Source organism: Meriones unguiculatus, chromosome 19, assembly GCF_030254825.1.
Source record: "Meriones unguiculatus strain TT.TT164.6M chromosome 19, Bangor_MerUng_6.1, whole genome shotgun sequence".
Taxonomy (NCBI): Eukaryota; Metazoa; Chordata; class Mammalia; order Rodentia; family Muridae; genus Meriones; species Meriones unguiculatus.
This window is the reverse complement of record NC_083366.1, coordinates 4,239,516-4,252,877: the sequence shown is the minus strand read 5'-3', so window position 1 is coordinate 4,252,877 and position 13,362 is coordinate 4,239,516. Positions and strand designations below refer to the sequence as shown.

Below are 13,362 nucleotides of genomic sequence, written 5' to 3'. Positions count from 1 at the left end.
ATAACAGACCTATCTGTATGTTTCCTCCTCTTCTCCACCTCTCTCAGGAAGGCATTGGGTGTCATTTTATGCATGCATGTTTGACCAATGAACTTCACAGCATCAGGAGGGCCGAGTGCCTGAAGACATCTGTCACTCCTGTGGCCAGGCAGTGTTTGTGCTGTGTTCAGGGGCCTCTGGTGGAGGTAGAGCCTGTTTTGTTCCAAGTAAAGGAAGTCTGTGCTGTCCACAGGACTGGAGGACGTTTCAGAGTGCTTGACTGTTCATACCTCGCTCAGGATGGAGAAGGGGCGGTGTGGTACTCCCCAGGGGGACTTTCTGGAAATGGATTTAATTATATATATGTCATATTATGTGAAGTGGTCCCATTCTCAGTTGATTGTATAGCTCTTGCCTGGCATTAAAGCATGTTTATTATTTAATATCATTGTCTGGAGCATGAGATTTTCTTTCTTACTAAGCTGCCTCAGCTGACAGTGTCTTGTGTCTTTCAGGTTTGAGGGTGGAAGAGTTTGAAAGCAGTTCTGGTCCATGTGTGGCTTCCTTACTTCCTTCTCAGCTTGGCCTTCACTCCCTCCCACTTTGTGCTTCTCCAAACATGAAGCACCAAAGCAAAACTCAGAAAAACTCCTCAGTAGGATCAGGGAAGCACTCAGGAAGCAAAGCAGGCAGATCTGTAAGTTCAAGGCCAGGCTGGTCTATGTAGTGAGTTCTAGAACACCCAAGGGTACACAAAGAAATCCTGTCTCAAAAACCAACCAAACTAAAAATACAACAGCAATATAATCCTTTCCCTTCCCACTCTGCTGGAGATTTAGTGGGAGAGATAACTAAATGTTCCCCCAAAGCCATCACATCAAGCTTTTCTCGTCTTGTTCCTATCACTGGCCTTGACTACAGCCCCAAAGGCTAATGCTGTATGAACAAGAGCTACTAACTGGCTCCCTAGATTATGAGGTACAATAGGCTCCTCACAGGCCAGCTAGACCTTTGGGGTACAGATGTGGAGGAGACTCTTTTCCTCCTCCACAGTTAGTCTCTGTGTGTAAGCAATATCTGAAACACAACACGTGATGATGAGGTGATGATGGGAATGTGGCCAGAGCCCTGAGGAGCCTGTATACCTACAACTCAACCATTTCCCCACTTTTGTAGCATCAATATGCCTGTTGCCTAGGACTTTCTGTACTGAGTGTTAACGTGTGGTGCATAGTTCCAGACCTTCCTCGGGTGCAGAGATAGTGACCATCAGGAGCTAACTAGAGGGCAGCTTGGAGCACCCAGGCCATGGGAAGGCTTAGCTCTATGAATTTCCAGGGAATATTTGATATTTTAGTATTTCTCTGTGACAAACAGTAAAAACACTCTAAGGTACAATGCAGCTGGACTTGCCAACCCCACTTAGTTAAATATTCCCTCCTATGCCCAAGATTGGGCCCATGGACATTCTAACACGGGTGGGGTTTGGGGTAGGGGGTAGGGACAGGGAAGAGACTCCACCCCTCCCTGAGGAGGAAGGGGAGACATTTTCCTTAGCGGTGTAACTTGGTGTAACAGTGATACTAAGTTGTCCATGCCCATGCTCTAAATAACTTTCTCCCCATGCTCACATAAGCAACTCTAAACTCATTGAGTCTACACACACACACACACACACACACACACACACACACACACGGTGCACATGGAAACGTGGGAGACATGTGAAAGGAGCCTGGTTAGGAAAAATGAAGGGATCAGCAAGAGTGGAAGGGGAACAAACCAGAGTAATGAGGTATGAAAATGACCAAATCATACATGTGTGTAAATATCTAAATTATATATGCTAATATATAATTTAATATGCTAATAAAAATCCTCACCAGTACACACCACCTCCAGGAAGACAGGCAAATGGCCAGTCAGACCTCTCGCTGAACCTCAATAGCAACATCTCATCATTTGGCTGGATTCATACTGAGTGTTTGATGGGGCCGCCAGTCAGCATAAGTGTGGCAGGCTTGGAAGTGTATGTGTGAGCTAGAGAGGCCTTGTTAGCAAAGGAGATGGCTGGAGGGGAATACCTAACTCAGGATCAAATACCACTATAAACACTTCATGGCGAATGGGAAATGTTCTTTCCCAAGTACCACGTGATAGATACTGATGCCCAATGAACATGGGTGGTGCTCACCCTTGGTGTCTTTTCACATTTCTCTTCTCTGCCTCTGGCTCATCAGAGGCCCCCACCGTCTTTCCTCAAATTCTTGACTTCCCAGTATTAACCATGGACCCATTTAGAGTTGCTTAGGAGTACAGAGCTGAAGAACCCTTTGGAATAGATGGAATATGTCACCAAAAATCTCCCCCAGTTTGGGGAGCTTGGGGAGGAGGGAGGAGGGGATAAGCACAGTTCACTGATGTCCACAGGGAAAGGAAGATGTGATAACACTCACATCCCCCCAAATGACCCATTCAGGCAGGTATGAAGAACAATCAGACCCAAAGATGAGGAAGGACATGGGTAGCAATAAAAAAAGACCATGGCCCATTTCTAATTACATGATCTTTCCAGAACTTTCCATAATAAAGACTCTCCATCCACCCCAGGCCTGTTTTTCCCTAGCACTGATCTGAGCACAAAGGGCAGGGATCCCATTGGGGGTGAGGCCAGGGAAGGCTTTTTTGAGGCAAGATTTTAGTACTGTGCCTTAGAGAAGGGTGCTGTAGAAAATGCTAGCATTCTGCCTCTTGGAATGGCTGCTCCTGGAGATCATTGATAATACCAGCTGGAGCAGTGTGAATGCTGCATAATGAGGTGGCTAGCACAGGAGCCCCAGTATGGGTTTTCAAGGGTCAGAGAGTGTGGAGACGGAACTGAAGTAGGAGCCGTGCGGTTTCAGCCTCTCCGTAGTGGTTGGCACAGATCTAATGAAGCAGAAATAACCACAAAGTGCCAGAGAGAAGGGAGTGGAAAGAACCCACCTGAGAGGCCAGTCAAGGTCAGCTATGCTGGCAGCCACCCTGGAGGCCTCTTGTTGCTCTTTGGCCCTCTTCTTTTGCAAGCCTGGTGTAAGGAGGAGGGAGAGCACTGGTAGGCAAGTCTCCACTGTATGAAGGACTGAAGGGGCAGGGACAGCCAAGACCCCAGGCTGGTGACTCTTCCCCACACCAGCAGCCACTGCCCAGAAAGCAGCAGACACAGCTGTTTGACTCATATTGTGAATATTTATTTTTTTCTTCTTAAAAATGTACAAAAAATAAAATAACATATTTATAGTTTATAGATTCCCCTCTCCCATTTACAAAACTATTAAGTTACATTTACTCTTTTTTTATGTGGGAGTAGATTGTATACAAATCAGTCTCCCCTTGTTTGTCTTTCAGAAAGGGCCATTCTTAGAATTTGGCACAAACCCTCTTTTCCTGTTGCATGAAAAATAAATGTTTTAACTCATTTCATGCTTCCCAGGTTTCTGCTTTGGGACATGCCTTAGTCTTTTAGGAACTGATTTCAAGATGGCAGCCCATTGTATATTTTTGTTGTTGTTGGTTCCAATTTCTAAACACTGAGGAAGTTTCAGTGGGGACGTAGAATGAAAACACCTGCTTCATGTGTTCCCCAACCTTTTATGGATTACAAAAAAAAAAAAAGTTTGGGTGCGGTTAATTCGGGGACAAAGGAAAGACAAGCTTTTCTATCTTGCTATTTTTGTTCAGGAAATGATGCTCAGCAAAGCTCTGCTAATGCAGCGAGGGATGGATGCAGAGAAGTCCACCAACAGACACTCCTGGACCTGCCGCTGTACCCCTATTTGTGGTCCTGGCTTCATGTCCCTTGTTCTGGCTACCACAAGGACTGTAGTGACTCAGGACAAAGGCAAAGCCATCTCCAGCTGGTCCTCTGCCTCGGGGGAGATGGGCAGTTTTCCAGAAACCGGAGAGAAGAGCTGGGAGCCTGTCAGATCACTACAGATCTGTCTCCCTGGAATCCTGAGCCACCCTAAGGTCTGCCATTCATGTTTGGAGCTAACCCCAAGTGCTGTAGCATGGGAAGCGCATAGAGCATATATTTCCAACACTGAGTTTGTCTGCCTTAGATCAGAGCCCTGCTAGTACCCTAGAGGGTCCCCAAGCTGCTGGTTCAGCAAGTGATGTGGGGTGGAGCAGAGGACTAAGCAGAGCCGAGCCCAGGATACAAACCTTTGGCAACACAGAGGGATTCGGAGCCCAGTGGGCTCTCAGAAAGGTGCCCCTGCTATTCTTTGGCTCCTCTTGGTCATAGCACCTACTCTCCAGCCCATTCCTCTGCAGCTTTGGGTAGCTAGGCTAGAGTCAGCCTCGGCTGCTCAGGCTCTCAGGGGAAGGTGGGGCAAGAAGGCAGGAGCTGGAGAACAGAGCCTCCAGGTAATACATCAAAGTGCTTCATAGACAAATTTGGACCTTTCCATGGAAGCTGCCCCATTATCCAGGCTTTGGGATGGGATGTGCCTGACTATCCGAACTAGTGCTCAGCCCACAGTGTAACAAAAAAATCCCCAAACTACCAACCTGTCCTCTCAAAGAGAACTGAGGCCCACCATGGGGCATGCTGTTCAGGAAAGCCATTTTCTCTTGCCCTCCCAAGGGCCAGGAGAGGAGGAAACAGCCTTAGCTCTCCAGTGTGCCTCTCAAAGCCAGTCTCAGAAGTTCCAGAAATCCCACGCTTTCCACAGCCAGGGTGGACAGCCTCACCTCTTCCCATCTTCAGAAGCCAGAGGAAGCAATGTCTGCTGGTCACAGCCCAGCCGAGCTGCTGGCTCGCTTCGCAAAGCTGCAGCTGGGTTTGCAAAGGGGCCACTTGAGATGAAGGACATGCTTGTAAACTATGAGCCACTACTGTGTCCATCCCTTGTAAGCCAAGCAGTTCTGCAGCAGGCCCCAGGGATAGGACCCCAGTGCAAAACCTTGCGGAAACTTTGCATAAGCTTCAAGGTGTCTCACTCCAGTGCTAAAGAAGGCGCTGACAGCATGATCTTTCCTGAACAGCTCAAAGGACACTCTTAGACAACAGATCACCATGAGACAAAATGTGATGGCCTCAAGGGAGAGTCATGTCTGACGGGAGAGGGCTCCATTTGGGGAAACAAGTCCTCAGCATGGCTCAGTGGAGAGTCCATCTTGGCATTCACCAGTCACATGATACCTTAAAGGCCTCTTTCCTAGCCTCCTCTCAGATAGAGCAGAATGCTCTGAGTCTCCAGACATGTCCCCTCCAGGGCAATGGCAGTAAACATGCCTACACACCACAGGTAAAATATATTATTGCAATATTAGGTACAAATTATGTACATGGCTGTCAATCATACTTTGTGCTCCTTATTACTGACATGGTAGCGGAATGTCTTCCTGAACAAGGCCCAGTGGCTATTTGCTGAGATCCCCTGGAGGTATTTAAGCAAAATGACCTTCCTCAGAGCAACCTGAAGGTTCCAGGCCAGAAAATGGGTGTCCTCTTTACCCCACCCATGACGACTGTGCCAAGAAGCAGCTCATCTTGTCCATCCACTCAAGAAATGTGGAGAGGTAAGAAAAAAGGCATCGCAGTTCCCCAGGCTCTTCGAGATGAATGGACTATCTGTGTTTCCCTTGAAGGGGGAACTCTGGAGGTCTCAGGTGGAGCTATCAGTAACTTGTAGAGTCCTGGAGGGCCTGGACTCCAGGCTCTTGGGGAAAAAATGGACAATAAATAAGGGCCTGACAGGCTTAAAGAACTTAGCCGAGGGATACAGGTTCAGCTCCAAGCAAGTAGAAGAGTTGACTGTTGGTCTGTTCGTGGGCCTTGGGCCCTGCCCCCTTCCAAGCAGTCTTGTAACAGTCACTTGAGATGGGTGAGATGGGTCTCCAGGTTGTAGGGCAGCGAGCCCACCTCTCCCAGGAAGGAGTGCACCGGAAGCTCCTGTCAAGGGGACTTGGGCACAGCGCTCAGATCTTCATAAGCGTGATCTTGAAGCCTTCCACCATGCTCTCCATGTTGAGGATGAAGGTGTCCTCATTTGAATAGTGTTCAATGATGTTGTCATCCATGTTCACCAGGATGCTGCCGAAATTGGGTGAGATGGGGTGGGGTAAGAAACAAAGCCAGTGAACAGAGGGCTTTATGCAAGAGCAGCCTTCAAGCTACTGACTAATCACATTCTTAGGCCCCTCTGTATTTTCATTACAAACCTCAACTGCCCTTGGCTGAACACACATGTACAGTAAAAGTTACATATGACTCTACAGCAACTATAAAGGCAAGTTTTATCAGCAGCGCTTTGCAAGTAAGAAACAACTCAGTAAGGTCAATGGCTCTCCAACTTCACCCAGCCAATGAACGCCTGAGCTGGGTCTAAAGCTGGCTTTGCCTCACCCCAAGCTACTTCACCTCTTCCTGGCTGCCTACTCCATGGCGGTTTGGTTTCAAGAAAACCAACTTCCAGAGTCTATCTGTGATTTTTTTATATAAATTTTGTTTTTGTCTTATATTTGAGTGTTTTGCCTGAATGCATCTCTGTGTACGGTATGTGTGCATGGTACCCTCAGAGTTCTGAAGACCAATTTAATCCCCTGGACTAGAATTGCAGGTAGTTGTGAGATGCCATGTAGGTGCTGAGAATGAAACCAGGGTCCTGTGGAAGAGCCACACATGCTCTTAACCAGTAAAGTGTCCCTCCAGCACCTCTATCTGTGACTGAGAAGTGCCTGAGCCTGTCTCACTCTTGTTAGCCAAAGAGACTTCCATTTGAGAAAGAATGACTCCCTGAATCACTTTATAGTGGTGTCATCAGGGATGCTGCCATACCTTCAGTTTGTTCTTTTACAGAATTAAAAGGCACCCACGCTTAGTGGGCTGATGTTGGGATAAAAGCCTTATGCATAGGCCTTCACAGGCCCAGTGCTGAAAGGCAGTGCTATCAGCAGTGTGTTTGTCCACACTGAAGCTCTCTAGCCAGCAAGACTTGAGGCTTCACTCAAAGTGGTATCCCCAGCCTACTGCACTGATCTTGGAAAGAACTGCAGCACACATTCACCGAGTGTCTAACAGGAGTTCAAGTTTGATGCTCCGTCAGCCAAAGACTGCAAAATCAGAAAGCCCGAGAACCCAGGTCACATTTTCTTTATGAAAAGGGTCCAGAAGAGTTTTATGGTACCTACTCCCAAAGAGGAAGCCTTAGAAAGGTCTTAAGAGGGGCAGAGGAGAGGGAAGCACTTGATCCTTGAGGCCATTGAAGCGGCCCACCTCCCTGCAGGCATTGAATATGCTTTCTGTTTACTGAAAGTGAGACCTGGGGCAAATACTTAAGCAGGCCCTGGGCTTCATTCCTCCTCAGTGAGCCTGTGAGGAGGAAATGGAGCAGGGAACCCAGAGGCTCCTCACCACCCAACCAGGAAGGACTAACTGTTCACTGTTTCTTACCATGTGGGCGAGCAGCCTGACGCCCATTTGAGATTTCATTAATGATTACCTTGAAATAATTTCCGTTAGCCTCAGCTAATTTTTGTCCGTACTGTGTCACTCAGAAGTCAATGTAAAGAGCTACATGTAGTTCTGCAACGTCATTTTCCCCGATGTCCCACCACCTCTAGACTACTCCCGCCCATGTGAGGCTGTCAGTAGATGAAAGCACCTCGGGTGACATGTTAGAAATGCATTGTAGGTCTCCCTGCCTGAACTGCTAGCATCGTGGGCCACGGATATGACAACAGGTAAAGCTATATTAAAAATGTACCTTGCAGACAGGGCAGCTAGCTGAGTTAGTGTTTTTCTTACCCCTTTTTGCTCTTCTGATAAAGCTTTGTGATTTTCTCCACTGGCAGCCCATACTTCTCAGACAGCTGAAACATGAATAACAGGAAAGTGGTCAGCAGAGAGCAGGGACACACTGGGAAGCACAGCATTCCAGCTCAGACCTCACATCTGAGCACAGCACAGTCCCCTAATGAGACACGTCAGGAAATCTCATGATGAACACTTTCCCTGCACTAACTGCTGAGACCATTCAGCCCAAGCCACTGGCTTTATAAATTAGCAAAATGAGGTGTAGAGAAGTGAATGGAGCCCCAATCCACGTTAGCAGCCATAGGGTCACAGCTCACTAACTATGGCCCTGACTAGTTTCACCAAGTCATTATTTCCTCTGCCCTTAGAAGGAAGAGAAATGCAGCTCATGCTTCGCAGTGTGTCAGAGCCCATGTCTAGTGCCATCCCAATTTTGATTCTCCCTTTGGATAGATCTTAAATCACTCAGCAAAACAATCTTGATAAAAGTGGCATTTCAGATCCCTTGGAAAAAAAAAAAAAAAACATCTACTCACAATGTTGGATTAAATAGGTAGCCATGCATCAAAACACATTTCAACTGAGCCACTTGCAGTGGTTCACCCCTGTGAGCCCAGCCCTGAGGTCAGCATGAGCGATGGAATGCTCTCCAGACCAACCTCAAGAGGTAGTGAGAGAAAAAGTTCAGGTGGATAAAAGATTTATATATGAAAGATGAGACCACTGAGACCATGAAAGCACAGGAAAAGATAAACATGAGTTCATTCTTCAGATAGCCATCATCCTAAGTACAGTTTTTCCGGGAGACATGACACCTGCAAAACAAGCCTGAATAGTAATAACTGTGGAATTCTGAAATATCAGTAGCTCAAACATACCACAAAGAAAAATAATATGCTGGGAAGCATTTTAAAATACAAACAATATATACAGAGCAAACTGCTTCGTTAAAAAGAACTCGATGGAGAACAGGGCAGAGAAGAAAGAAAAAAAACAGAAAAATTATATACAAGAAGAATATAATCAGGCAATAAGCGTATGAAAACTGCACTGAACTTTTATTTAAAAATTTCAAATGAAAATAATGATAGGATAGTACTTTTAATTTAACTATCAAAAATGCAAATGAGCCAGGTGCCATGGCACACCCCTATAATCCCAGCACTCTGGAAGGCAGAGGCAGGTGGATCTGTGAGTTGGATGCCAGCCTGGTCTACAAAGTGAGTCCAGGACAGAAATCTTGTCTTGGAAAACCAAGCGGGGGGCGGGGGGAAGGAGGGGAATGAGAGATCCAGCAGGTTTAAACATTTTCTGCTTTTGGTTTACAGCTCTGATGGATCTGATGCCCTCTTTTGGCCTCCATATGTACCTGCACACATGGCAGACAAATGACACATTAAAAATTAATCTAAAAAATCTAAAACGAAACAAAACTGAAGTCATAATCTAATGTTGGTCAGAGCATGAGGAAACAGCAGTGTTCAGATTCTATATAAGGAATAGTGACCCTCAGCCTCCTGGAAAAGAAGTTTGACAGAAGCATAGTTTTTAAAAGTGAATATGAGCCATTGACATCATGTCTAGTAATTGGACATACAGAAATACTCTCATGCTCAAACATGTTTGGAACATACCTGTTCATAACAGAGGAAAGTCATAACAAATATGCATTAAATATCTTGACATTTTCTTCACTTACACTTTAAAAATTGCTAGCATATTAGAGGGGAAAATAAGTGAAAATTTGTCAATATAGTATAATCTTGTCTGAATTTTTAACGTTTACATATATTTAAATGTATATAAAATATTTAAATGACATAGCAATCTATTAATGATAGCTACATTGATAAATGGTCAGATTCAAGCTCCCTTTTACTTTGTATAATTCCACAGTGCTTATTTTTATGATTGTGTCATTTTTGTAAGTACAAAGTGGCAAGATGTATTTGAGAAAGATCTACTCCAAATATGTGCCATGCCCTCGCTAGTGGGACCCAGACTTAGGAAGTGCAGCACAGGCTAGAAAAGGGCTGCAGAACCCTAGGGGAGAGCTGAGATCTTGAGAAAAGTTTGTTCCAGAGAACCCTAGGTTCCTGCCTTTCCATCCCTACCACAGGGCAGAAAGACCTCTTCACCATATGTACACTCAGAAGCAAGACAGAGAGGCAGGGTGATAAAGACAGACTAGACAAGTATCCTCTTGCCTGCGTGGGGCACATCACTGGTGGTCCTGATGAGGTTTCCCCACAGCCACAATAAGGCCCAATGAACAAAAGTTAACAAAACAAAACAACACACTTGTTGGCCAGTGGGATGGCTCAGTGGGTAAAGGCCCTCACCACCAAGGCTGGCCAGGTGAGTTCAACTCCAGAAACACAAGGTGGAAGGCAAGAACCTTGACTCTTGCAAGTTGTTTACTGACTTCCACATGAACGTGCAAATAAATAGAAAAGGCAACATTTCTCACAAGAGCCTGGAGGCAGCAAAGAAAACAGGCCCTTGTGTTAGAAGGGCCTGTTTGCAGAAAATGTAAACAAACAAATAGGCAGATAAAATGAGAAGCAGATGAGTAGCAGCTGGAGAGGCAAAAGCTAAGGGAAATGAATGGACACAGGAAGTCTCAAAAACACACAGGCATGGTGGAAGACTTAATTCAGAATTGGAGAAATTTAGCAGATAAATTACAATGACACGGTTGGTCTAGTTTATATAATAGTAAATGCATAGACACATACATACTGAATTTCCCAAAGATACTCTGTCATATAATGTGTAACAAAGACAATTGAACCATAATTCAATAAAATGAGAAATAAAAAGTTGAGAAGTTAATAAAAAATGTTAAGCCTCTCAGGAATACTTTGCATTGCCTCTACTCTCTTCTCTCTTCCTCCCATTGAGGCCCCTACACTATTTGGCAAGCCCCTTGGTGTCCTATTTGCATATGCAAATAAAAGGGAGCCACTTCCATTTTAGACAGGTTGATAAGAGTGCTTTCCTAGTATACACAAGGCTAGGTTTGAGCCCCAAGACCACATAAACTGGGTGTGAAGGGTATCTGTACAATCTCAGCACTGCAGGTGGAGCATATGTTCAAGGTCAACCTCCCCTGCATAGCAAGTTTTGAAGGCAGCCTGGGACACATGAGACCCAGAAAGAGATGGAAGAAGGGAGAGGGAGGAGGGAGAAAGAGAGGAACCCAGTATGGTGAGCTAGCTCTGTCTTTTGAGCTCTGAAATGAATTCAGTTCTTGCTGAAATGGCAAGGCTCTCAAGAGTGACCTCACTTCCTTACTCATTCCCTGGGGATCTAGAACCACTCAGTGAACAGAACTAGTTCTCAGAAACTCCTTGAGAGCAGCCTGCTTCCACATTATTTCCTGATTACTTCCTCAGCATAGCTGGCCAGAGCCACAGCAAGACGATGCACAGAACTCGGATAGGACAACATACATACACCCATACTTAAATTAGCCTCAAACCAGAACCTTTCTATGCCTTTCCCACACAGCAACTAGCTTGTTTTTTGGTGGTGGGGATCACGGATATTTTGTGGTGCATTAGCATTCAGCCTGCAGGGTGGAAAGCTGGCTCAGCGGCCAAGAGCACTTGTTCTTCTTGCAAAGGACTCGGGTTCTATTTCCACAAGGATGTTCACTACTTCCTCATCAGTAGGGACAGATGTGCACAGACATACACACAAAATAATGAATCTTTAAAAATTTCTGTATGCATTTCACAGTATGGGCTGCACTCACCCACCGCACTGGGTGCTACTCATCTTATCCCTGCATCATATCTGATGCACTATCCTACATCACAGACACTTTCTACCATCTTGGTGACTGCCTTTCATAATGCCATTGCTTTTCTTTGTAATTCTGTTTTAGTTTAGATACTTAAAAGCACTCTCAAAGAGTCAATGGATTTGAAATTGCAAAAGGCACCCATGGCACAAAAAAGTAGGAAGCCCTGGATAGCATTCCTTTCTGTGCATAGTGCTTGCTGCATGTGTACGTGTGCTGGGGGTAGGGGGAGGGGGAGGATGGAGTCCCCAGTATTTTCACCTAATTATTCTCACTCAGTTGCCTTCTAAGATTTGGCTTTGGTTAGTGTCACTTGCAATTTCTTTTTAATTTTCAAGTGAAAAAGTTTGCTTACTCAACAGCAGTAGTCTCATGTCTGTTCATTCGCCCTTTTTACTAAAAGAAAAAGGAATCCATTCCTGGCTCCTCTTTTCAGTAATTAGGCTCTCCACTCTCCAAAGCATGTACTTGGCAAAGGGCTGATCAATCAACTGTCTATCCCGCCTCTTTCCCAGATGCTTATTATCGATTCTTGCTTTCCCTTTACTCTTTGTGTGACTGGCATTGTTTATTCTTCTTTTAGGTAAACATATGGACATCTGCCTACCTAGACATGAGTTGATGGAGAGCTTAGGGTGGTGCCACCATTTGGGGTAGAGCTTGGTAAAAGAGGCACCTATGTCTTCCAGCCTCATTTTCCCTATCTGTAAAATGGTGATGATGCTATTTCCATGCCATGTTCATAGGAGTATGACAATAATTAAAAGGAGCCTGTAGCACTCAGCATGGTGGGACATACTCTGCGAATAGCAAACATTTGCAACAAACATTGTGCCCAAGGCCTGAGGATATGCAACTGACAGCAAGAGACAAACCCCTCGGTACTGCATATTCTACTGGAGAAAAGAAGGAAGGAACACCCAACCAATATTAGGTATGCCAGGTGGTCTGGCTTCTTTCCTCTTGCAGTAGCAAAACATTCTGACCATCAGCAACTTGAGGACAAAGTTTATTTCCTCTTATACCTCAAATACCAGTCTGTTACTGAGAAGCTAAAAAACTCAAGCAGGAAGTAAAGCAGAAAGGCAGAAAGGAAAGCTGCTTACTGGTTTTCTGACTGGCTCTTGATCAGCCGTCTAGAGACAGTGCTGACTCAGCAGGCTGGGTCTTCCCATACCATTCATCAGTCAAGACAATTTTTCACAGAAATGGCCAAAAGCCAGTCTGTCTCAGGCAATTCTTCAACTGAGGGTCCCTTGTCCTGGGTGACTCTAGGTCGTGTCAAGTTGACAATAACAACGGATCAAGACACCAGGTTGAAATAAAATAAAGCAGGTGGAGGCACACAGAGAAGAGGTGTTATTTATGTGAGTGGTCTGACAGGCCCCACGAGCTGGGGGTGAGCAGCCCCAACATCGTGATATGAAAGAAGAGCATCCTGGCAGAGGGGACAGCATGTGCAAGAGCCCTGAGGTCTGAGTGGCTTCACTGACCTCCAGAACAAGCTCCGAGGTTCCGTGGTCAAAGTTCACTCTTCATAAGGTTACTGTGTGGTGGTTTCAGGAATGGCCCCCCTAGACTAGTGTGTGCGAATGCTTGGCCCACAGGAAGTAGCACAGTTAGGAGGTATGATCTTTTGCTTGCTGCTGTGTATGCTTGTGGTAAGAGCCAGGCAAGCTCTGAAACAGTCTCAAGAAACAGCAAGCCCACACACCTCAGTGGTTAAGTGGTTAAAGTGCCTGCCACACAGCATGGGGACCTGAGTCTGGATGTC

General features: G+C 45.6%; 1 protein-coding gene across 1 annotated transcript in view; it reads right to left on the bottom strand.

Annotated features, from left to right (window-relative positions):
- Positions 1-5,943: 5,943 nt before the first annotated feature.
- LOC132649324 (grainyhead-like protein 2 homolog) overlaps positions 5,944-13,362 on the bottom strand; it is a 47,438-nt gene continuing 40,019 nt past the window's right edge. Inside the window, exons 9-10 of the mRNA XM_060372991.1 lie at positions 7,772-7,836; positions 5,944-6,058 (exon numbers count right to left, since the gene is read on the bottom strand). Coding sequence (XP_060228974.1) covers positions 5,944-6,058; positions 7,772-7,836 — 180 coding nt within the window. The remainder of the gene's footprint in view (positions 6,059-7,771; positions 7,837-13,362) is intronic.